The sequence below is a fragment of the Panthera leo genome, chromosome E1, assembly GCF_018350215.1.
Source record: "Panthera leo isolate Ple1 chromosome E1, P.leo_Ple1_pat1.1, whole genome shotgun sequence".
Classification (NCBI taxonomy): domain Eukaryota; kingdom Metazoa; phylum Chordata; class Mammalia; order Carnivora; family Felidae; genus Panthera; species Panthera leo.
The window spans coordinates 2,203,768-2,226,868 of NC_056692.1; the positions used below are offsets into that span (position 1 = coordinate 2,203,768).

At 61.8% G+C, this 23,101-nt stretch overlaps 3 protein-coding genes across 7 annotated transcripts; 1 reads left to right on the forward strand and 2 right to left on the reverse strand.

Annotated features, from left to right (window-relative positions):
* The first annotated feature begins 821 nt into the window (after nucleotides 1-821).
* Nucleotides 822-7,628, forward strand: TNK1 (tyrosine kinase non receptor 1). Of its 4 annotated transcripts, none has more exons than XM_042916230.1 (13): nucleotides 822-863; nucleotides 2,172-2,398; nucleotides 2,576-2,646; nucleotides 2,761-2,955; nucleotides 3,090-3,245; nucleotides 3,338-3,621; nucleotides 3,804-4,077; nucleotides 5,183-5,277; nucleotides 5,615-5,779; nucleotides 6,004-6,083; nucleotides 6,388-6,686; nucleotides 6,768-6,863; nucleotides 6,954-7,628. In XM_042916230.1, the coding sequence occupies exons 2-13, from the start codon at nucleotides 2,236-2,238 to the stop codon at nucleotides 7,065-7,067; spliced, it is 1,992 nt and encodes a 663-aa protein (XP_042772164.1). In that variant the 5' UTR covers nucleotides 822-863; nucleotides 2,172-2,235; the 3' UTR covers nucleotides 7,068-7,628. The 4 variants fall into 4 exon arrangements, with proteins under 4 accessions (XP_042772164.1, XP_042772162.1, XP_042772163.1 ...); XM_042916228.1 differs by having other exon boundaries at nucleotides 834-925; nucleotides 2,234-2,398; XM_042916229.1 differs by having other exon boundaries at nucleotides 837-925.
* A 76-nt stretch (nucleotides 7,629-7,704) lies between these two features.
* PLSCR3 (phospholipid scramblase 3) lies at nucleotides 7,705-12,549 on the reverse strand. Of its 2 annotated transcripts, none has more exons than XM_042916232.1 (8): nucleotides 12,005-12,549; nucleotides 11,609-11,785; nucleotides 11,115-11,350; nucleotides 10,966-11,008; nucleotides 10,646-10,866; nucleotides 10,239-10,400; nucleotides 8,559-8,720; nucleotides 7,705-8,355 (listed from the first exon to the last, which is right to left on the reverse strand). In XM_042916232.1, exons 2-8 carry the CDS (start codon nucleotides 11,613-11,615, stop codon nucleotides 8,299-8,301), a joined length of 888 nt encoding a protein of 295 aa, XP_042772166.1. In that variant the 5' UTR covers nucleotides 11,616-11,785; nucleotides 12,005-12,549; the 3' UTR covers nucleotides 7,705-8,298. The 2 variants fall into 2 exon arrangements, with proteins under 2 accessions (XP_042772166.1, XP_042772167.1); XM_042916233.1 differs by having other exon boundaries at nucleotides 11,609-11,789.
* Nucleotides 12,550-18,862: 6,313 nt separating this feature from the next.
* On the reverse strand, nucleotides 18,863-19,912 carry TMEM256 (transmembrane protein 256). Its single transcript, XM_042916021.1, has 4 exons — nucleotides 19,795-19,912; nucleotides 19,522-19,553; nucleotides 19,191-19,271; nucleotides 18,863-19,096 (listed from the first exon to the last, which is right to left on the reverse strand). The coding sequence occupies exons 1-4, from the start codon at nucleotides 19,877-19,879 to the stop codon at nucleotides 18,953-18,955; spliced, it is 342 nt and encodes a 113-aa protein (XP_042771955.1). The 5' UTR covers nucleotides 19,880-19,912; the 3' UTR covers nucleotides 18,863-18,952.
* Between the last annotated feature and the right edge of the window lie 3,189 nt (nucleotides 19,913-23,101).

Below are 23,101 nucleotides of genomic sequence, written 5' to 3' on the forward strand. Positions count from 1 at the left end.
AGACTCTGTCTAGGCTGGGGGTTGACTTCCTGCACCATCAACACCTCTCTGGCCTGGCTCCATTTGTTTTTTTAAAAAAACTTTTAATGTTTATTTATTTTTGAGAGAGAGAGAGAGAGCGAGAGAGCGCGGGCACAACTGGGGGAGGGACAGGGAGAGAGGGAGACACAGAATCCCAAGCAGGCTCCAGGCTCTGAGCGGTCAGCACAGAGCCTGACGCGGGGCTCGAACCCGCAAACCGTGATCATGGCCTGAGCCAAAGTCGGATGCTTAACGGAGTGAGCCCCCACACACCCCGCCGCCCCCCAGGCGCCCCTGCCCTGGCTCCATTTCAAAGCACCTGTGCACCTTGCCTTTCTCCACGCGGGGGCTAGGAAGCTCTCTCCCCTGCTGGGACCCGGGGACTTTGTCCTGTTTAGCCTTATACTCCCGGCGCCCGGGCCCGTTATCTCCATCTGAGGCCGATTCCTTCGAAGGGGGGGCTCTGGCTGAGAGAGGTGATCTGGGGAGAGGGGAGCATGGGGGACAGGACACCGAGGACGGAGTCTGGGAACCTGGGCGAAAGGTTCTTTGAAAGGGGCTGGAAAGAGGGTGTGCAGCAGGGGAGAGGGAAAGGACGGAGAAGGGCTTCTCGGGGTCTGGCCTGGCCGAGGAGGGGCCCCCAGCCCGCGGTCGCGGGGCTCCAGGAGTCGGGCCCGGGGACCCGGGCGTGGCGTGGGCTGGCCGGGACCCGCGCCAGGCCCCGCCCCTCTGTCCCAGGCCCCGCCCCACAGGCCCCGCCCCGCCGCCTCGGCCCCGCCCTCCCCGGGATTTAGCGCTGGCGGCCTGGGCGGCTCCGCAGCCGCCGTTTCCGCTTTCTCCAGGTGAGGGTCCGGAGGAGCCGGGACGCCCCGCGCAGGGGCTGGCGGAGCCGCCGTCACTTGGGGTGCGTCCGCGGGTGCCCTGTTCGCCTTCCCTCCTCCCCCTCTCCTTCCCCCCACCGCGGCCGCGTTTCCCCCGGTCCCCCTTCCCGTGCTTTCTCCCTCTCACCTGGCAGGTGGTCCCGGGTCTCTCAGTGTCGTGGCCTCTCCCCCCCCCCCCCCGCCCCTCCTCGCGCCCAGTTCCTCGTTCAACCCTTCCTCCAGGTCTCCCTCGCGTGGGGGGACGGAGAGGTCCCGGCGTGTGTCAGGGAGAGCGCTGTGCAGGCAGCGGGCGCCCGGAGCACCGGGCCTTAGCGAGCAAAGTTTGGTGGAGTTGGGTTGGTGACGCTCAAGGTGGCTTGAGTGACTCAGGGGTGCGGGCCGGGCGCTACCTGGAGCTGAGCTCAGGTGGGTGTGGAAGGGACTGTGCACCTGGCAGCACCTGCCTCTGAAGGCAGCGCCCGAGCTCAGCGGGCCTGCACCTGACCGCCAATCACAGACGCCCAGCGCGATTTCAAGCGTTGCCGCCTCCGGTGTAGGAAAGGCAGTGACCCTGGGCTTCTGTGGGCGGAGGGGCGGGATGCCCGAATGATTCAGGCCTGCGCGCCCAGCGTGCCCTGGCGTCCCCGTGGGTTGTGGCTTTACGGGGACCTTCACGTCTCGGACACGTGGACGGCCGTATCTCCCAGGCGGTGAGCTGCCGGGTCACAAGTAGGCACAGGAGGGAGGGTATGTGGCAGTATGAGCTGCGTTTCATGGCAGCGTCCCGAAGTGTCTCAGATCCGCGAGGCCACCTACCTGGGTGGCTCAGACAACCCTCTGCAGCATGTTGTAGATCTCTGTGCGTGTGGCAGTGTTTTGAGCGTGGGAGGCATTGTACCTGTGTGTGTGTGTGTGTGTGTGTGTGGTTAGCATATCTGGGCATGTCTGGTAGGTCCCTGGTCCCTGGTCCCTGGGCGTCTGGTCTGGGTGCACTAAGCATACACAGGCTGCGTGCCTTCGCAGCTCAGGAGTGAGCAGAGGAACGTGCCTGGGGTCTCCAGGGTGCTCAGCTCTCAGGTGTGAGGAGGGCGGGTTTCTCACTGCTGAGGGGGGTAGGGTAGTGGATCTCAGGCATGGGGGGCGCTCTCCCTGGGGTTTGTGGGAGCGGCGGGATTCCTGGCTGCTGCGGGTGTGTCCCTCCCTCGGCCCCCCCCCCCCCCCCCCCGAGCGTTTCTGATGGGTGGAGGGTGGAGGCGCCTGGCGAGCGTGTTTCTGGGGTCTCGGTCTCAGGTGCCTTCCTTGGGCTATGTGTCTGGAGGTGACTGCATCATCCTGAGGGGTTCCTTCTCCAGACATGCTCCCTGAGGCCAGCTCGCTGTGGCTGCTGCGCCTGCTCCGGGACATCCAGCTGGCCCAGTTCTACCGACCCATCCTCGAGGAACTTAATGTTACTCGGCCGGAGCATTTCGACTTTGTAAAGCCTGAGGACCTGGACGGCATCGGCATGGGCCGGCCCGGTAAGGGGCCCCTGCGCAGAGGTCCTGCTCTCTTGGTCCCCAGCCTCGTAGTTTCGAGCCCCCTCTGCCCCCCACCCCTCCCGACACACCAGCCCTCTTCTTTGCCTGTAAATCCTTCTGCAACCTCCACCCCCACCCCCACGTACCACCAAGTCCTCTGATTCTGACCTTCCCCAGCCCAGCGCAGACTGGCCGAAGCCCTGAAGAGACACCGTTCCGGGCTTAAGTCTAAGAACTGGGTCTACAAGGTGTGCATTTCCCGGTGGGGGCCGTGGACTTAAAGGGCCAGCTTAGGCCCGGGAATGGGGTGGGTTGAGTGTCAGGGGGGAGGGCACCCACTTAATTTCCCACCCCTGCTTCAGATCCTTGGGGGCTTTGTACCTGAGCAGAAGGAGACCACCCCCCCTTCAGACAGCCCCCTGTTGTCCCTCCCTGAGCCCGAGGGGGGACTCAAGTGTCTGATCCCGGATGGTGCTGTGTGCAGAGGGGAGCTGCTGGGCTCTGGCTGCTTTGGAGTGGTGCACCGAGGGTTATGGACACTGCCCAGCGGTCAGAGTGTGAGTACCGGGGAACCCAGTGCATTCTGGGTGCTGGGGCCAGCCCCCGTCTCTTCCGCGTGCCCTCTGTGCTCTGGCCCCCACCGTAGCTGTTCCCTAAGCGTCCTTCCCACCCCCCCCCCCACTCCTCCCAGGTCCCAGTGGCTGTCAAGTCCCTCCGCGTGGGTCCTGAAGGCCCCGTGGGCACCGAGCTGGGGGACTTCCTTCGAGAGGTGTCCATCATGATGAACCTCGAGCACCCACACGTGCTGCGTCTGCACGGCCTCGTCCTGGGCCAGCCTCTGCAGATGGTGAGCAGACCCGGACAGCGGCTCCCAGGGCAGGTGGGCGGCAGGGTCCCCTGGGGCCGGACCTCTGCTCACGCGGCGCCGGGCTCCCGCAGGTGATGGAGCTGGCGCCACTGGGCTCCCTGCACGCGCGCCTGGCCGCCCCGGCCCCCACGCCCCCGCTGCCCGTGGCCCTGCTCTGCCTCTTCCTGCGGCAGCTGGCGGGGGCCATGGCGTATCTGGGGGCCCGGGGGCTGGTGCACCGAGACCTCGCCACGCGCAACCTGCTGCTGGCCTCCCCGCGCACGATCAAGGTGGCCGACTTCGGGCTGGTGCGGCCGCTGCGCGGCGCCCGGGGCCGCTACGTCATGGGCGGACCCCGCCCCATCCCCTATGCCTGGTGAGGGCGCGGAGCCGGGATCCCCGGGCACTAGAGGGCTCTAGAGGGCTGGGGCGGTGTGGACGGCTCCCTCCGGGGGAGGCTGGGACGAGGATTCTGGGAGGGCCCCCGGAAGTCCTCGAGAAGATCACCCAGCTCCTCCGGGAGGGACCCGTGCGGCCCGTTCAGCTGCATTTCCACAGGTGCGCCCCAGAGAGCCTGCGCCACGGGGCCTTCTCTTCTGCGTCTGACGTGTGGATGTTTGGGGTGACGCTGTGGGAGATGTTCTCTGGGGGCGAGGAGCCCTGGGCCGGCGTCCCGCCGTACCTCATCCTGCAGCGGCTGGAGAAGGACCGAGCCCGGCTGCCTCGGCCTCCCCTCTGCCCCAGGGCTCTCTACGCCCTCGCCTTGCGCTGCTGGGCCCCCCACCCGGCCGACCGGCCCAGCTTTCCCCACCTGGAGGGGCTGCTCCAAGAGGTGGGAGCCCCCACCTCCCCAGATGCACCCGGTCTCTGGTTTCTCCCAGAGCTCCGTGCACAGGAGTGACAGATACTCCTGGGCTGGGGTCGGGGACCGGCTCTGGATAACCCGGATTCAGTGTCTACCTGCAGCGGGGCCCGGAGCCCTGGGGAGACAGCTGAGGGCTGGGGGACGGAGCACAGAACAGAGAGCAGTAGGTTTGACAGGCAGAGGGAAGAAAGGTCTGCGTGCGACCGGGAAATACAGCTAAGGCGGCCCCAGCATCTCAGGTGCCCCGTGGACGGCTATGTGAGGAATGATACGTAACCAGGGCCAGCCCTGGGCCCTGGGAGATACCGGGCTAAGTGCTTCACAGGTCTCCTTCTTGCACGTTGGCCCGCTTCATCCTCACAACAACCCCGTGAGGCCATTATTATCTGGAGTTTACAGATGGGGGCACTTAAGGCAGTTAAGGCAGTGACAGTTCAAGTGGAGGAGTTGGGATTTGAAGCAGTCAATCGACCCAAGAGCGGCGTCCCCTAAATCGGTACACTGCGTTGTTGAAGACTCTGTCTTTACCCTGAAGGCACCTGGGAGCCATGGAGGGATTTTGAGCAGGGGAGTTCCCAGTCACTTTGCATGTTCTTCTCACTCTGGCTTGGAGCAAGGAGGGATGAGAGGAAGGAGACTGAACAAGGGAAGAGCAGGTGGCTGACAGGGGTCATGAAGCAGAAATGAAAGGATGTCTGCGGTCAGGGTCAAGGCAGCGGGGCTGGGAAGAAAAGGAAAATATTTCCAGAGACGCTGGGAGGCAGAGCGGTGCGTGGAGTAAAAGCAGTGCGTGGGAGGACCCTCCCTTGGTTCTTCTGGGCAGAGACAGCCCCCCCCCCCCTTTGTTGCTTCCTGACCCCTGGGGTACGTCCGGCTTGGTGTGGAACCCAGATCTGCCACCCCCTACTGGGGGATAGGGACAGTCCCCCCTGGGCCCGGGACAGAGAACATACCTGGTATGGGTTTGATGGGTGGGTACATAAACAGGAGTCTCCTTCCTCTCCTGCTCACGTGATCTTGCCCTTCTGACTCAGGCCACAAGCCCTGCCACCCTTTCTTCCTGTCTCTGCAGGCGTGGCCTCCTGAGGCACATTGTGTGAGGGAGGTCACAGAGCCAGGCGCCCTAAGGATGGAGACTGGTGACCCCATCACCATCATCGAGGGCAGGTGACAGCCTCGGGCCTCCCGAACGTCCCCAAGGAGGAGGACTCCCACCCGACCTGCCTGACCCTGGTCCCAATCTGCTGCCCCCCCGCCCAGCTCCCTGAACCCTGACCCTCTGCCTCCTCCCTTCCCCGCTGGGCCCCGGGAGCGCCACTAAAGTCGTGGCTCCCACTGGAGCCACCAAGCCCGTAGAGCCCTTTTGTGTTAGGGAGAAAAGAGCCTCCCTTCTTCCAGGCAGCTGCCGCTGCAGGCACACAGCTTGCGAGCTGAATGTGGGCCGGAGCCCAGCCCCCCCCCCCCCCTCCCCCTCCGTCCCCTCTAACAGTGCCTCTTCCCACAGCCCGGACTCCACGACCTGGAAGGGCCAGAATGGCCGCACATTCAAAGTGGGCAGCTTCCCAGCCTCAGCAGTGACACTGGCAGACTCGGGGGGCTCGCCAGCCACCCGTCCGGTCCACAGAGTGTCCCCTGCCCGGGGCGAGCTGCACCAGGGAAGCACAGATGGGTGAGTGGGGGACACAAGCCCAGCAATGCCTCTGGAAGGGAAGCTTGGGAAGGGGGTCGGGGGGGGGGGGCGGGCAGCTGGAGGGAAGGCTGGACTTGCCTCCCAGCCGGGGCTTCCACTCTGGGGCTCAGCCTGCCTGGGAGCGCCCCCCCCCAGAGTTTCCGGTGGGGGGGTGCACACTGATGTGCCCGGTGGGGAGAATGAACCGGATTGCTCTCCAACAGGGACAGAGGGAAGGCCAAACTTCGGGATTTGCCTCCGGCACGGGGCCAGAGAAGGAACGTGCCCCTGCAGAGGGCGAGAGGTGGGTGTGGTGCCGGGGACCCGGCTTCTCGCAATCCTGCCCCCGCTCTGAGTCCTGACCTTGGTGTCGGCGACGTGACGGCCCCCCATCTGCCCTCTCTAGCGCCGTGCGTCTCCCCCTGCAGCACCCGCCCTCTCTGTTCTCTGGGGCCTCAGCTGCCTGGGCTGGGGTGTCTGTTTCGCACACCTGTCTTCCTGTCCCCCTAACCAAGGGCCCCCCACGAGCACGGCACAGACACAACGGGGAGAAGGCGGGGCCCAGCATCTGGGCCTCCTCTCAGGTCGATTATTTCTCAACTGTGCAGTCATTTCCAAGAGCCTGGAGTCTGTTCTGTCCCTGGGCCCCCGCCCCACAGGGGGTGGTTCCAGCCCCCCCGAACTTCGCCATGCCAGAGCCGTGACCCGGGGACCCCCTGGCCTGCCATCCTGCCCTCCCTTTGCCTCCAGTCCTTCGCAGCCCAGCCAGCCCCCCAGGGAGCGGCCTCCGTGGCCCAGAAGAGAACCCCTCCCCAGCCACCCCCCGGGAAAACCTGGAGCCGGCAAAGCCACCGTTCCCTCCGGAGGCCTCTTGCCCGACCCCGAGTTGCAGAGGAGGGTTATGGAGGTGAGAACTCCCTGAGGCGTCCCGGCGTCCCAAGGGGCTACAGGTGGGACCGTGGCCCAAGCCGGACTTCGTGCCCCGTAGGTGGAGCTGAGCGTTCACGGAGTCACCCACCAGGAGTGCCAGGCGGCGCTGAGGGCCACCGGGGGAGACGTGGTTTCTGCCATCCGGAATCTCAAGGTAAAGCCAGACCCTTCTCTCGGGTTCCCACCCCTCCCGCGCCTGCCCTGCAGCAGCCACCGCCCTCCCTCCTCCCTCCTGCCTCCGCAGGTGGACCAGCTCTTCCATCTGAGCAGCCGGTCCAGGGCCGACTGCCGACGCATCCTGGAGCATCACCAGTGGGACCTCTCGGCCGCCAGCCGCTACGTCCTGGCCCGGCCCTGAGCTCCGCTCCCTTGGGTGCGGATGCTAGCCTGGATCAAGGGCTTGGCCACGTGGGACCAGGCAGAACCCGGACAGGTCCCATCAGGGCAGAACTTCCCACCCGGGGAGGTCACCCAGGTACGGGAGGAGCCCGGGGTCGGGCACCGCTGAACGTCTCCTCCCGCCCTGCCCCTTGGCCTCTGAGGGCTCACGCTCCCTCGGCTGGTTCATAGAAGGATCTCCTCCGCTCTGCCTCCCACATCGCCAACCACGAGGAGAACCTGGAGGGACACAGCTGCCACACGTCGCACCCACAGGAAGCTTCCACTTGCTACAGAGAGCGGTCCAGTGGCCATCCTGGGCCTCGGGAGAACAGCCATCCCGAACTGCCGTCAGCTGCCACACGGGTCTCTGTGGGAGCAGTCATCTCGGACGACGGAAGCGATCCCGCTGACTTGGGCTACGTGGCCCAGACTGCCTTGGCTTGGTCCGGGGCCATAATGGACGATGAAGTCGCCCTCTTGAACTCAGAGACGCTGGATCTTGGCAGCACGGATCGTGAAACGGGCCGGCCCCCACCCAGCCCGGCCGTCCTATTGCCCATCGTGTCTTCCCATACCAACTCCCTTCTCTCTCCCATCACATACATCTTCCGAAATCCAAAAAGTTACAAAGTTTATATGAATAGAACATACAAAGATACAGCCTCCTTCCTAAGGCAAAGGGCAGGATGGGGTGCTTAAGGCTCCGGAGGAAGCTGCGCGAAGCACCGGCTGTGGGCGGGGCCTGGGGGAGGCGGGGATCCCCTCAGAGCGCCACGGTCTGAGGTTGAACCGACTGGCCAAGCTGATGCGGGGCGAGAGCGGTCACGCCTGCCATCTTTGGTGCTGCAAACCCTTGCCCGCCCCAGCTCCTGCCAGAAAGCCCGAGGGCCCTGGATTCCCAAGGCCGGATCTGGAGCACAGGCCCCGGGAGGGGGCCGGGGGAAGGGAGGAGAAAGCTGACATGCCTGTGTGCCAAGGGCTCGGAGAGACAGCGGTGCGAGGGAGAAGGGTTCTCCTACATACCCTTCCCCAGGGGCCAAGGCGAAGGAGGCCAGGGGACCGGGGCAGGGGTAGGGCGCCGTGGCCCCTAGACTCTCGGGCATCCCCGTCTGTCCCCTGCGGCAAACGTCGCGGAAAGCGGCCGCCTCTGACAGGTGGCCATCCTGGATTCTGGTTGAGGTGATGGTCCCCTCGCCCTGCGGTGGCCTCTAACTGGTGACGGCAGAGGGCCCAGCGCCTCCTCGCTTCTCGAAGAACATGTAGTCCTGACGGGAGGGCACGGTCAACGGGGCTGGCGGGGCCGGCCCGGCTCAGCTCTCACAACCCAGGTCCGGAACCTGCACCCGCCCCCCGCCCCCCACCCCCCGCCCCCATAGAGCGTGTCTCTAATCTAGCAGGAGGCCAAGATGCGCACAGAGCCTTGATGGAGAGCGGGGTGGTGGGAGGGGAGGCGGGGCAGCCGACTCACAATGAGGAACGTGGCTCCCAGCAGCACCGCCTTCACCCTCACATCCAGATCCAGAGGGAACTGCAGGCCGAAGTCATCCGCATCGGTGAGGGCTTCTTGGAGCAGCCCCCCCCACTGCTTGCTGATCCGGCCCACGCTGCGTGATTCATCCGGAGTCTTCACCTGTCGGGAAGGCAGGAGCCAACTGGGGGGGGGACGCGGCTGACCTCCCCTGCCGCCAGGCCCCCCCCTCCCACCGTCGCCGCGTATGAGCGGCGCCGGCTCTGTCCTTAGCGAATCCTTCCGGCGGGTTTCCCGGTGGCATCCGGGGAAACCAAGTCACCCTCGGTCACACTGCGTGTGTATAGTGCAAATCTGAGTTCAGACTCCCGTCTGTTGCTCCTGGAAGGCCATACGCGAAAACCGAACATAAGCAGCGGCAGGGACGGAAGCACCGAGTACTCGTCTCCGTGTAGGGCTGCTTCCCAGGTTTGTTTTGGTCACCAAAGTACCTGGCGCCCGTAGCTGTTGAGTGGCCTGGTCCAAGAGGGCTAGGGGGCTGCGCTCGACCAGCCAGCCAGGCGCCTAGAAGGCTGTGCCTGCCCAAAGAGGTGCCTTTACCCCACAAAGTAGCGAGGGCCCTGTCCAAGCTTCATCCAGAGGGGATCCAAGCCCGTCTGGTGGGGGAGGGGCAGCAGTAAGTGGCCTCTGAGGACCAGGATTTCCACCGGCCTCCCCGGGCCCAAGAACAACAGGCCCTGGTGACGGAGGAGGTAATTCACTGCGATTTCCTGATCGTTTCCTATGCTTATTTTCAGGGGCTAGAACTGAAGTGATTGCCTTCTGTGCCCTCCCGGTCCCCTTCCCCCACTGACAGCTCTGGGGCACTTCCTGCAGACCAGTCTCCGGCTGGGCAGGGCCTCTCCCAGCCAGCCCTGCCATCCCCAGTGCGGCCCCAAAGAAGGGCTGCTCATAACTACGGAAAAGGGAGCCTGGGTCTCCCAGGGCCCCACGGGCTGCACGTTCCCATGCAGAGGTCACCCAGTCATCTTTCTATCACTGAGCCTCCACCCAGCTCCCAAGGTGACTCGATTTGTAAAAGCAGGCTTAGGTAGGACACCTCATCGGAAGCCTTGGAAAGTCTACGGGCTTCTCCCTGTGATTTCTCCCTTATCTGCCCTGGTGATTATCCCTTAAAGAACCACAGTGTCGGGGAGGTGCCTCTGTCTTCTAGAAACGAAAGCGCTTCCCAGGCCTCACCCCTGGCACTGTTACCACTTGGGTTCTGATGACGAGGACATAGATCACCCGTGGGGGGGGGGGGGGGGCAAGCCACAGGATGCTGACAAGTGACACTGGTGCTGGCTCCAGGGCCCGGGCTCACACACTTATGCATCCGCAGCAGACCCAGGGGTCATCCTGTGCCCCAAACCAAGCCTGGCCTTAGCTTGTTTCCCCCTCAACACGGGGCGGCAGGTGACAGTCAGCGTTGGTCCTTCAGAGGAAAGCCTCCCCGCCAAGCTTTCAGAAGGCCACCGGGCCACCCCCTTCTGCATGGAGAACACTGGAGATGTGCTAGGAGCTTCAGTGGACTTGGATCAGTGAGCTCAGGGTCTTGACCTTAGTGTTGGCCATCGTGCCTCACAGAAGCTGCCATCTTGGTTTATGAAGCTCCCAGGAATCTCCCCTTCTTCCTGGTACCTCAAAGTTGGTGTCTGTGCCACAGCCACAGGTCCAGCAGGGCCCCACCACGCGCAGGAGGGTCCGGCGATCGGCATCCTGGATGGACAACTTGGGGATGAAGGGATGCCAGGTCTGTAGCACGTGGCCAATGGTGGTGCCGGGAGGGGCCTGTACTTCCATCTGGAGCCAGGGGCAGGCAGGGTCACTGCCGAGCCAGGGCACCCTGGCCCAAGCCCTCAGCTCCCGGGGCTACCGCCCGCCCCGCTCCCCACTAGATCTCCCATCCCGCCTGCCACCCCCACCCGAGCTAAGCTTCATCCCAGGCCTCTTCACGAGCGGACCACGTTCCATCCTCGGTCCTCCCCATTCCGGCCTGCCCCTCCCCCCACCCAACCCCGTCCCTGGCCCCACCCCGCCCAGCCCACCTCCTGGAGGCCACATGGGCAGCAGCTGCAGCCACAGTGCAGGGGGCGGAGCAGACGCAGCACCTCTCGATCACTGGGGTCCACCACGCGGACACGCAGGGGCCGGCGGGCGCCACAGCACAGGCGCGCGCAGCAGTGGCTCTCTTCCGCCGCCTGCCCCAGGGGCTGTCCGGCCCCCGAGCGCAGTTCATACCGGTTACACGTCTCCCAGCCCAGGAGCGCTGCCAAGGGGGACACGCTGAGGCTCAGGCCCCGCCACCTGCCCAAGAGCCCCCTGTCTCTGCCCTCGTCACGAGGCCCAGCCTACTCCTTCCACTCACTTTCCACTCGCTCGGCCTTCTGGTGAATCAAGATCTGATCAATCTGGAAAGGCAGGAAGGTCCGCGCCCGATGTCAGCTGGCTGGTCTGGACGCCAGGGTCCCCTCCTCGTCACTCTCCCCGGCCCCCACCCCGCGCCCTCCCACTCACCTGCACCAGGAATTCGAGGCCGGAAGGCACCCCGGGCAGTGGCAAGAACGGGGCAGCAGGCCCTGGGGCCCCGGGGCCGGGCGAAGGGAAAAGAGAGAAGCCGGGCGCAGGGGCAGGCATGTGGGGGGGCACTGGTGCCTGCCCGGGCCCGGGGTGCAGCGCCGGCTCCGGGTACCCAGCCGTCACAGGGTAGGGAGGAGGGGGTGAAGGGGCGTGGCCCTTGGGGGGCAAGTAGCCTGTTGGTGGGGGGACAGGGGTAGATTAGACGGGGACCCGCGGCCACATCCCCTCTCCCCTTGGGCCGCGAGGCTGCAGGGCGATGAGATGGGAAGAGAATGAGGACGACGGGGCGGGGGAGCAGGGCGGCGGCTCCCCGGGAGGAAGGGAGGGGCCCCACACGGCCAGTCGGAGCACATTCCCGCAGGGTGTGCTCGACGCCCAGCTCCCGAGTCCGTGGGGGGATAACGGAGACCCTCAGCCTCGCGCCCACTTACCTGCCATGGGAAAGGGGCGAGAGTTCGCCGGTGTCAGTGTCCGGGAGGCTTAGTTTTGGAGGTGGTGGCAAGTTCGGACACAGCCAGACAGACACAGAGACAGACACAAAGACGGACAGGCAAACGCGGAGAGGCGGCCGCGCGCGGCGCGGGCCCAGGGTCTCTTGGGCGGCGCCTCTGACTCAGGGAGAAACCGAAAGTGTCAGCGGGCAGGGCGGGTACCTGGGACCCTGGATTCCCTCGGGGGCCCCAGAACCGCCCCCTCCCTTTGTTCTCCCATTCTCCGCGGAGGCGGCGGCTGGCAGACGGCCGGAAGGATGGACCCGCGGTCCGAGCGACGGCCCGGCCTCGAGGGAGGCCTCCCGGGCCCCCTGCGCCCCAGTCCCCCCCGCTCACCTGAAGCCCCTAGAAGAGCTGGCGTGCCCAGCGCTCGGCGGCTCGCGGGAGCTCGGGGAGGCGGGCCCGGGCCCCGACCCCGCCCCTCGACCCGTCCAGGCCCCGCCCCTCCCGGCCCGGGTGGCGCGCGTGCGCACAAAGGAAGCCGGCTCTCCGGCGGGGCCGCGAGCCGTGCGCCGAGGAGCTCGCTGGCGTGGCCGGCGTCCCCGCCCGCTCCGCCCCGCCGCTCGACACCAGAGGAGGCCCGCCTGGGGAGGGCCGCCGGCCCAGACCTAGCCCGGCGACCCCCGCCGGGTCTGCGGGCGCAGAGCGCTCGGTGTCCCCGCTTGGGAAGCCAGGGCGGCTGGCGCGGCGCTGGACCCCAGGCTCCTCCTCCCGAGGGCGGTTCGGGCCTCGCTGACGCAGCGGAACACCCTCCACACTCCTTCTTTGGCTTCTAGGACTGGCCCCCCGGCTCCCTTTCCACCTCCCCGGGGGGCTGCCCCCGCGGCTGCTCGCCGTGACGCTGCGGTCATCCACACAGACACCTTGCTACGACAGTACGTCTTCCAGGAGCCCCTGGCCACGTGGGTGACAGGCCGCCAAACGGTGGCAACAGTGAGCGTGCGCGCAGTGAGGTCCGGGGGTGGCCAGAGGACGCGGCGCGGTTAGCAGGAAAGCCTCCCCCCCGTCCCCACTGCCAGAGGAGTCGCTTCTTCTGGGTCCTGAGCAGAGGGGCCCGCAGGTGTAAGGAGGTGCTGAGCCTGGGGGCCCTGTAGGCAGAGCAACGAGAGAAGAGTTGAGAGAGGGAGGCCACCCACCTACCTGCACGGAAGGCCTGGTGGCAGCTGGGACTTGGCCCCAGGGGCAGCGGGGGGGCCCACCGAAAGATGTGAAGACCCAAAGAGAAGGTCGAATTTGGGTTTTAGAAAGACACATCTAAACCACAAGGTGGAGAACCACGAGGGCGCCCGGGCCGGGTGGTGGACGGCCGCCGGAGGAGCGGGTGCTGTGCTAGGTGCAGACAGGAGTGGTAGATCGGGGAGATGCTGACACAGCAAATCTAGAGCTTGTTTGAGGGGTGACATGTGGAGGTGAGGCGTTCCGGATGACCCCAGGTACCTGTCTGGTGACCACGCAGGTGGAGGGGTCACCCACCAAGATGAACATGCAGGGAGGGGCGGCGGCTGGGTGGCTCAGTCGGTTGAGTGTCTGTCTTTGGCTCAGGTCACCATCTCCCGGTTTGTGAGTTCAAGCCCCGAATTGGGGTGTCTGCTGTTAGAGCCCACTTCCGATCCTCTGTCGCCCTCTCAATGCCGCTCCCCTGCTTGTGTGCGCGCTCTCTCTCAAAAATAAATAAATATTAAAAAAATATATATATATATATGAACATAGAAGCAGGTTTTCAGAGATGGGTCCAAGTTCTTCTGGGCTGGTCAGCTGCTCCCACAGCTTCAGCCATCATCAGCTTCGGACCCAAGTGCCTGACCTCTCCCCCGGGGGGGGGCTTAAGTACCCCAGATCCTACGTGGCCCAAACCATGCACCGGCATCCACCAGAACACCAACATACAGAAACTCAGTTACTCAACAAAGATTTAGTGAGCGCCTACTATATGTCAGCTTTTGAGAGGAATATACAGCAGTTTTTAAAAAAATTAACCAAAATTGCTGATCTCCTGGGGCTTCCGTTCTAGCAGAGAAGAGACAGATAATGTAAAATATACTAGAAGTCAGAGGGTAACGAGTGCTATGGAGAAAAATTGAGCAAGATGAGGACAGAGAGTGGTGGGCAAGGGTTGCAGTTTTGCAGAGGATGAACTTGGAAGGTATCACCAAGAAGGTGGTAGTTGAGCCGAGACCTGACTGTGTAGGAGGTCAAGGACGGAACCAGGCCGGCCTCTGGCATAAAAAAAAAAAAAAAAAAAAAAAGTTTCAGACAGTGCGAACAAGAAAGGCAAAGTGCACCTTAGTCATTCAGTGAACAAAAGTGACCCCAGTGTGGCTGGACTGGAACGAACCAGGCAGAAGGAATGGAGATCCCAGGAGCCCAGATCACATACAGCCTTGCAGACCACTGGATTATACTGAGCGAGACAGGAAGTGTTGCAAGGTTCGGATAGAGACATGAGCCTTACACACGCGGTGGTCCTCAGCTCTGGCCACAAGATAGAATCATCTGGGTGCTTCACAAAATACCTCTGCACGGGCCCCGTGTCGTATCAACAATTGAATTAGAGTATCTGGGGTAAGGTGCAGCTATCAGAACTTTCTGGGAATTTCTCCAAAGACTTTAATGTGCAGCTAAGGCTGAAGATCACTGTTACAGGGTCTCTCTCTCTCTCTCTCTCTCTCAGGCTGCTTTGTCTAGAGCAGGCTGTAGTTAGGCAAGGGCAGAAGGACATTCTTGCAAAAAGCGAGGGGGGGATGTGATGGTGACTTTGACCAGGGGCCGGAGCGGTGGCAATGGAGGTGGTGGGAAATGGTCAGATTCTGGTTATGCATTCGGTCAGTGACGTGTTGACTTGATAATGGCTTGGATACAGGATGTGAGGAAAAGGGCAAAGTTGACTCAGGCTTGGCCCAGGAGGCCATTCCCAGCGGGCCCTGCTCTTCCTGTTTGGTCATTTCCTGTCTGTCCACTCCATCCTGAGGTCCAGGCACTTCTGCTGTCTCTCTCGTCACCAGTATGGTGTGTCCCTTTTCTTCTGGCGAACGAGTCACGCTGAAAGCTGGCAGATGGACAGAAGTCTGTACCAGGCTCCAAAAACCAAAGGAGCCCACCTGGGCTGTACCAAACTATCTCTTGAAAGGATCGGTCTTCGCTGCGGAAGATTGGAGTTTCTTGGTGCTCACAGGAAGGAAAGAGCTTAGCTCTGGGAATTGGACAGAGGAGAGTTTGAACCCCAGGCCACGCTGGTCCCAACTACGATACAGAACAAGTCACTTCACCTCCGTGAGCTTGAGTTCCCACGCAGGACTATCGAGAAGATTGGACACAGTGCGCAGTAATAATAGGGACCGATTATCAAGCAGGCCTTATTTATCCTGGTTCCTCAAGAGCCCCGCTCACGGGCAGGGTCAAAGCTAAGGGGTCACATTACACGGAGGGTGGCCATTCCAGATGTTGGCGCTTCCCCCACCTGGAGGTTTCTTCTGAGGCTGTATTTCAGTCATCACTACAATGAAATATTGTGATCTACTAATATACCTCAAATCATGCCTCCTCCCTGGATACAAATGCTTCAGTGGCTCCCCATTGCCCTCAGAAGAGAGTCCAACATCTCAGCCCAAGGCCCTCCATCATTTGCCCCTGCTATCTGCCATTTTTCCCTACGACCCTCTCAAGGTCTTTCAAGCCAGCCACCAGGAATTTTTTGACGTCTCAAATGCCCCGGGCTCTCTTTGGCTTCAGGGCTGCCCGGATAGCTCTTGCCTGGGGTCTGGAACACACCCCTTCCCCTTCTGCATCACCGAACTCCTTCAAGGTCCCCACTGAACATTCTGGCACCCAGCAGCTGCTCCGAGGCTCTGGAGCTCAGTAGGGACTAGTTGGAGGGGAGACAGAAATTCTAGTATCCCTCTCATTTACAGAAATGGTCCATTTTTTTTTTTTTTTAATTTATTTCTGAGACAGAGACAGAGCATGAGTGGGGGAGGGGCAGAGAGAGAGAGGGAGACACAGAATCGGAAGCAGGCTCCAGGCTCTGAGCCATCAGCCCAGAGCCTGACGCGGGGCTCGAACTCGCGGACCGCGAGATCATGACCTGAGCCAAAGCTGGACGCTCAACCGACTGAGCCACCCAGGCGCCCCTGGTCCGTGCTTTTTTGAATGCAACTTTCTGAAAAGTTAAGCATGCACCTCTGATATATCACACAGATATGAACTTTATGAGACGTACACAAAAATGAAAAGTAAAAAGACGGAAGTTAAAATTTGTGTACATAGGGGCGCCTGGGTGGCTCCGTTGGTTGAGCATCTGACCTCGGCTCAGGTCACGATCTCATAGTTTGTGGGTTCGAGCCCCACGTCGGGCTCTGTGCTGACAGCTCAGAGCCTGGAACCTGCTTCGGATACTGTGTCTCCCTCTCTCTGCCCCTCCCCTCTCTCAAAAATAAACACACATTAAAAAAAAAATTGTGTACTGGGGCGCCTGGGTGGCTCAGTTGGTTGAGCGTCTGACTTCACTCAGGTCATGATCTCACAGTTGATGGGTTCGCGCCCCCACATCAGGCTCTGTGCTGACAGCTCGGAGCCTGGAATCTGGTTCAGATTCTGTCTCCCTCTCTCTGCCCCTCCCCTGCTCACACTCTATCTCTCTCTCTCTCAAAAATACACACTAAATTTTTTTTTAAAAATTTGTGTACTTAGGAGCTCTAACTTTTTTCCATTAAAATTTGAAAACCATTGATTTCAAGTGGATAGAGAAGCCAGCCAGGCAGTCACAGCCAGAGGGAAAACCAGGAGGGGTGTCCTAGAAACAACAGGATGTATTTTAAGGACACTGTGGCCAACTGTGTCAAATGCTGCATAGGCTAAAGACAAGATTAAGTCAACCATTGAGGGCACCAGCCTGGCTCAGTCGGTACAGCGTGGGACGCTTGATCTCAGGGTTGTGAGTTCAAGCCCCACATTGAGCATGGAACCTACTTAAAAAAAAAAAAAAAAAGGGAGGTGCCTGGATGGCTCAGTTGATTGGGGTCCAATTCTTGATTTCAGCTCAGGTCTTGATCTTGGGGTCCTGTAATCAAGCCCCTGTTGGGTTTCATGCCCAGCGTGGAGCCTAATTTTAAAAAAGAAAGAAAAAAAAAAAAAGAAAGAAAGAAAATCATCCGTTGGATCAGGCAACCAAGACCTCTAAGCGATCCATGGATCCTTCCGAGGGCATTTGTGGGGAAGAGAGGGGATGGGAGACTGGCCAGAAGAGGGGTGCTGAGTAAACCTGAGTCCAGATCTTTCCCAAGCCCCCACACTTCCCCGAGCTCCCCAACAACCTACTTGGATGTGTCCCAGGCATTTCAGAAGCAACCTGCCCCGAACTGACTGCCTCCCCCTCATCTTCCCCCTCCTTCCGTTCTTCTCATCTGAGTAACAGCACCTCCAACCACTGGGTGTATCAACAGGAAGCCTCCTGCTCATTTCACCCTTACATCCAATCCATTAGCAGTTCCTATCGGTACGACCCTCAAAATATATCCTGGATCGGACCCTTTCCACCACCTCTTCCACCCTAAGCCAAGCCACCACCATCATCTCATCCCTGGCCTTCCTGACTGGTCTGTGGCCACCCTGGCTTCCTCCAGATCTTTTAAGCGCCCTGGGTTAAGTGGGTCGAGCATCCAACTCTTGGTTTTGGCTCAGATCATGATCTCATGGTTTCATGAGTTCGAGCCCCAAGTCAGAATTCCCTCTCTCTCTCTCTCTGCACCTCCTCCTGTCTCTAAATAGATAAATCCGTAAAAATTACATGTATAAAAGGGCCTAGCCTTCTCTTACTTGAAACCTTTCAACAACTCACTGTTGCTCTACAGACAGATTTCAAGCGCTTTACTACTCCCTGCAAGGCCTGCAAGGAGTACCTGGGGGCCCTCATCGCTACCCATCAGCCACATGGTTTTTGCTCTGTCTCCAACCACCCTCCCCCCTGCCTGATTTTCTCCTGCCTCAATGATTTTGGACTGCTCCTTTCTAGCCCGTTTCACCAGCTTGTCTTTCCACCTAGGACATGCTTCCCCTCCAACTCTGTACCTGGTTAGCTCCAGCTTCAATGGAACCTCCTCTGTGAGGCCTTCCCATCGGAGGGGGGGACACACCCTCCACGACCCCACTGTCCCGCTGCCTCCCTGCTCTTTTCCTGCGCGTTCAGAGCACAACTCACAACCATCCATTTGTATGCTGAGCTGTTAAAGCCCGTTTTTACTACTTTGAAACTCGGCCCACACAGACGTTGGAGCCCCACTCTGCCCCCCCTTCCCCACCTCTGTCTCTGTTCATGGTCTCCTCCACAACAGAGCCTTCTTTTTAAGTTTATTTATTTAAAAAAAATTGTGTTAATGTTTATTTTTGAGAGAGAGAGTGCACGAGCGCGAGCAGGGGAGGGGCAGAGGGAGAGGAAGTCACAGAATCAGAAGCAGGCTATTGGCTCTGAGCTGTTAGCACAGAGCCTGACGTGGGGCTCAAACTCACAGACCGCGAGTTCATGACCTGAGCCGAAATAGGGTGCTTCACCGACTGAGCCACCCAGGTTCCCCTAAGTTTGTTTTTGAGAGAGAGGAAGAGAGAGTGCAGAGAGTGCAAGAGGGAGACAGAATCCCAACCCTGCTCAGTGCTGTGCAGAGCCCGACGCAGGGCTCGATCCCATGAACTGTGAGATCATGACCTGATCTGAGATCAAGAGTTGGGCGCTTAATGGACTGAGCCACCCAGGCGGCCCCGCAACAGAGCTCTTTTAAGGATCATCTCAAGCACTGAAGCCTTTTATGCGCCCCCCATACATGATGATCTGTCCCTGCGTTGAACCCCAAAGAATTTTGTAACTAATGGCACTACTCCTGAGCTGCCTTGCCTTAACTCTGACTTCTAGAGTGAATGTTCAATAAATGTGTGGCCTGGCAGGCCTGAAAACTTTACCCTACAGTAACCTTCAGTTCTAGTGGGCAGCAGAACCGCATGGTGACTTGGGCCCAAAGAGTGCTTCCGAAAGATTCTGCAGTATTTCCAACATTCTTTAGGATTCTGACGCCCACCGGTTTCAGAACCTCCTAACGAGCTAACCTCGAATGAACAGAATCCCCAGACCCAAGATTCAGTCTCAGGAAAGGGAAGGAGTCCAGAGGTGGACAATGCTTACCCTTCTTTCTCCAAGAGGTTAGACGAACAAAGACTCGAGTTCTTTATTTGCCTTTCCCTTTTAATCCCCTCCCTGCTCCAACTCTTAAAGAAGTACCCAGCAATCAATTACAAAGAAGTTCAAAGGGCCAAGGCAAGCCAGCCCAAGATTAACAGGCTCCCTCCCACGGGGGCCAAAGTCTGGATGCTGGGGTCTCCACTCAGAGCCTGGTAGTAAAAGCTGGTGCAGAATAAGGTGGTTCCAGAGGCTAGCAGTAACCCGGCCTGAAGGAGATACAAGAATACAGGCCAGTAAGAACAGGGCGGACGGAGGGAGCTGGTGGGGCACGGTCAGGGTTGGGCATGGGGGTAGGATTACCCAGAGGGGCTTTCTGCAATGGGGCACCCCTAACAGAGCCAGGCTGTGTAAGAAGTGGTGTTTGTTGGCCTTGTCGAAGAGCTGTAAGAAAAAGAGACATGGAAGGCGGGGTGGGGGAAGACACTTCTTAAGCAACGCTGGTGCCTGCATCCCGTGGGGGCACATCGGAAAAAGTTCGTCCCCCCGCTAAAGTCCCGGCTCGCCCGTCCCACCAGCACCCACGGCACATGCTCGCCGCCCTCGGTGCTCCGCCCCTCCCCTACTTCCCTCAGCGACCCCAGACTTGGGGCGCTCCTAGACCCGGAAGCTGGGCAGCCCCAAGTCCCTTCACCTCCTTCCCGTAGGCATCCGGGAACTGGGCGCCTGTGGAAGGAGAGGCAAAGGTTACCAGTCCGAGCACCTGCCTCCACCGCCCCGACTCCCGGGTGGAGGGAGGGCCCAGGTGGGTGCCCCCAGAAGGCGTCTCATTGGTGGAAACGCACATGGGCGCTTCTGGGGACCAAACTGGACCAGGCAGAGGGCTGTCCGGTGGAGGGGAAAGCCGGCACTTCCCATAGACCCCGCCCCTGCACCAGACCCCGAAGGTCGACCCCAGCCCCCTGACCGTGCGCCCCGTAGGAGGCCAAGCCTAAGGCCCCGGCTCCGGACAAGGCGCCCAAGCGGCGGAAAGCAGCCCCCGGCCCGGCCATGGCAGTGGATGGTCACGCGCCGGAGGAACACCGCCCAGGCCACCCAAGAGGCCAGCCAATCCCAATCTCCCATGCAAATAATGTCCAAAAGTGCCCAATCCGGGACGTGTTCATTCCAGCGTCCAGGTCCTCACCCGGGTACTTGCGCCTTTGTAAAAGCTCTGCTGAGTGGCGAAGCCGCGTGGCGGGCGGAGAAACAAGAACCAATCAGGGTCGGAGGAGCCGAGCAGTGAGGGGCGGGGCGCGGAGGCGGGACTAGAGGATTTGCGTCACGGATTGGCCCACTTTCAAAGTTGATCGCTCCTTCCGATACCTACCCCCCCCCACCTCCGGCCAGTTTCCAAAGATCCCGGTCCCCACGCGGAGTTCCGCCCCTTTCCCCACTGGCTCCTCCTTTTCAGCTTTAAACCAGGCCTACTCTCACAAGGAGGCGGCCGCTCGGGTAACCAAGCCCCACCCACCGCCGTCAAAACCCCGCCCATGTCGAGATGGCCCCTCCCACGGATCCAAGGCCCCGCCTTCTTCGTGTGATGCCCCGCCCCCTTGAGTTCACCCTCCCCCTCCCCCCCGCACCCGCCCCCAACCCACCAACCGCGGGAGCCCGGAGGGTGGGAGACCCGGTGGGGGCGATGTCTCCACCCTGCCCCGGCCCGCTTCGTCCATCCGTCGGTCTGTCCGCTCCCGCCCCCTTCTCCCGTCTCCAATCCCCCCACACTCTGGAGGGCGGGCGGGCAGGCGGGTACGAGCGAGGGGTGTGCGCCGCTCTCTCCGCAGGGGGCGGGGGAGGCGGCCGCGCGGTGACGCGCGGGGCTGCTGCGGCTGCTCCGCCGGCGGATCATCACTCTCGGGCTGGGATGGACGCGGGGCGGGCGGGCCCCGGCGCGCGGAGCCAGGAGTCCGGGCCTCCTGGCTGCTGAGCGTCTCCCGAAGCCTCCCCTTTACCCCCGCTGCCCCTCCTAGGAGCCCTGCCGACCCCCACCCCGGGGCTCCAGACCCGGCTCCCGCCCTCCTCTGACTCCCTGGACCTCCCCCTCCCGCCCGCCCTCGGGATCGACTAGATCCCTCCCCCTCCCCGAGGATTCCGGCTGGATCCCTGCCCCTGCACCGCGGATCCTGCGCTCCCGGGCTCCGGGCCCCTGGGGATTGCCGTGGACACCTCCTCCCGCACCCGATCCCTTAGGATCTTCCGCCTGTACCACCTTCTGGTCCCTCGAAGCCGGCCCACGGAGCCAGTGGATCCCCAATCGAGTCCTGTCTCGTTGCCCCCTCTTCGCTCCGCCGGCCCCACTGCGGGGTTCCCTGTTCTCGGGTTCCTCCTGACCCCATCCCCTACCTCTCCTTTCCCCGGGGATCGACTGGATCCCGGCCCCGCCCCCCGGGGCTGGGGCGATCCCCCTCCCCCGCCCGGTGAGGCGCTGCGGGCGGGGGCTGGGCCTGCGGGGCCGCGGGGGCTCAGAGGCCGCCGCCCCCCTCCCGAAGCCCATCCGCCCCCTACTCGGAGCCCTGGATGGAGGCACCACGGCCCCAGGGCTGAGCCAGGTAGGAGCTAAGCCGGGCCGGGTGGAGGGGGGTGCGTGGCGGTCCACTGGGGTCTCCTTTTCCCCATCTCTCTCCCTGCGCCTGGTTTCCCCCCAGCCTGCTCTGTCTGCGTGTCTCCGCCTAGGGATGCTCTCGCCGTGTCTCTGCGTCTCGGTCTCTTTGTCTCTGCCTCTCTCCAGCCCATGAATGATCCTTTGAATGGGCCCACAGACCCCGTGTGTTCCCATCTCCCCCTCCCCCTCCTTCTCCCCTTCCCGGCCAAGCCATTTTCCCCACTGCAGGAAGAGGGGGGGGCCTGCGGCCTGAGCCCCCCTCCCTCAATTCTCCCCGGCTGGGGGAGTCAGGCCTGGGCAGGAATGGAGAGAGCAAGGCAGAGGGACAGGGAGAAGGAGGGGGAGAAAGATGTGGCAGACAGAGATGGGGCGAGAAAATGGGGGAGACAGAGATAGGGAAAGAGGGGAGAGAGAGAGAGAAGTAGAAAGGGCTTAAGGGAGAAATTTGGGGAAGAGGTTTGAAGGAGAGAGAAAGATGAGCCACGGCGAGGAGGGAGATGTGGAAAGATGTAGAAGAGAGAAGGGGAAAGGACTGAAGGCAGAAACGAGAGCAAGCTGGAAGAGGCCGGGAAAGATGCTCCGAGGGAGCATCATGGAGAGGAGAGAGGTGAGGGGAGGGAAGGGAGAGAAGCTGGCAGTGAGGAGGCCAGGGGCCCAAAGTACCTTAAAGGGGGGGGGGGGGGTGGCAGAAACAGACCATGTTAGTAGGAGGGGGAGGGGGAGGCAGGGCCATGGAAGCAGAACCCAGCCTGGCTTGGACAGAGGAGATCCTGAGGGAGCCAGCCCCAAGCCCCCTCCTGGTGATGGGGGAACAGGAGCTTAAGAGGACCTGAAGAGGGGGAGGGCACGACTGGGTGTGTGTGGTAAGGATTCCTGTGTCCTCAGCTCTGGAATAAATTGACACCTGCAGAGAGCCACCCGCGGGCTGGCGCCTGGCTCCGAAAACCCCGCGTCAGCAAACAGCTCTGGCGGCTGTTGGGGGGGGGGGGGACAGGGGGCGCTTGCTGGAATGACCTGGGTGTCTGCCCCTTTGGTCTGATCTTGTCTCTTGTCCTGTCCCTGCTGTCCTGAGCATCCAGGCATCAGAGCAGCAACTGTGGGGGGCTGGCAAGGGGAAGGGGACATCAGTAGCTGAGATGGGGTGAGCAGAAAGCCGAGGTTTGACCCCCTCCCCCCAGGACGGAGGTCAAAATGCCATGCATGGAAGAGGCGTCTGGGGTCCAAGGCTGTTGGAGACTGTGGGAGGGGGGCAGTGGGTGGACGCATGTGATGCCCTCCAAACCCACCTCAGCACCCCTTCTCCCCAGCCAGAGGCCTGGTCACTAGGGCTAGGCTCTGATTGGCCCACAAGGGGCAAGAGGCGGATCTTTTAGGGTTCTCCAGGCCCCAATCTCCCGCTCCCCTCAACATATACACTTCTTTCTCTATGCTAAGGTTGGGGAAAACTCACGCCTCTGCCCTCATGCCCTGAATGTGCCCCGCGACCAAGCCAGCCCCTTCCCCTCTTCCTCCAGACCCCCCTCTAGGGTTAAAGCTGCAGCCGGTTGCCGAGGTAACATTGCGGGGCAGCATCCCGTCGCCCGGCAACCGGCCGCAGGATCACGCATCTGTCCCCGGATTTGCCCCTCCA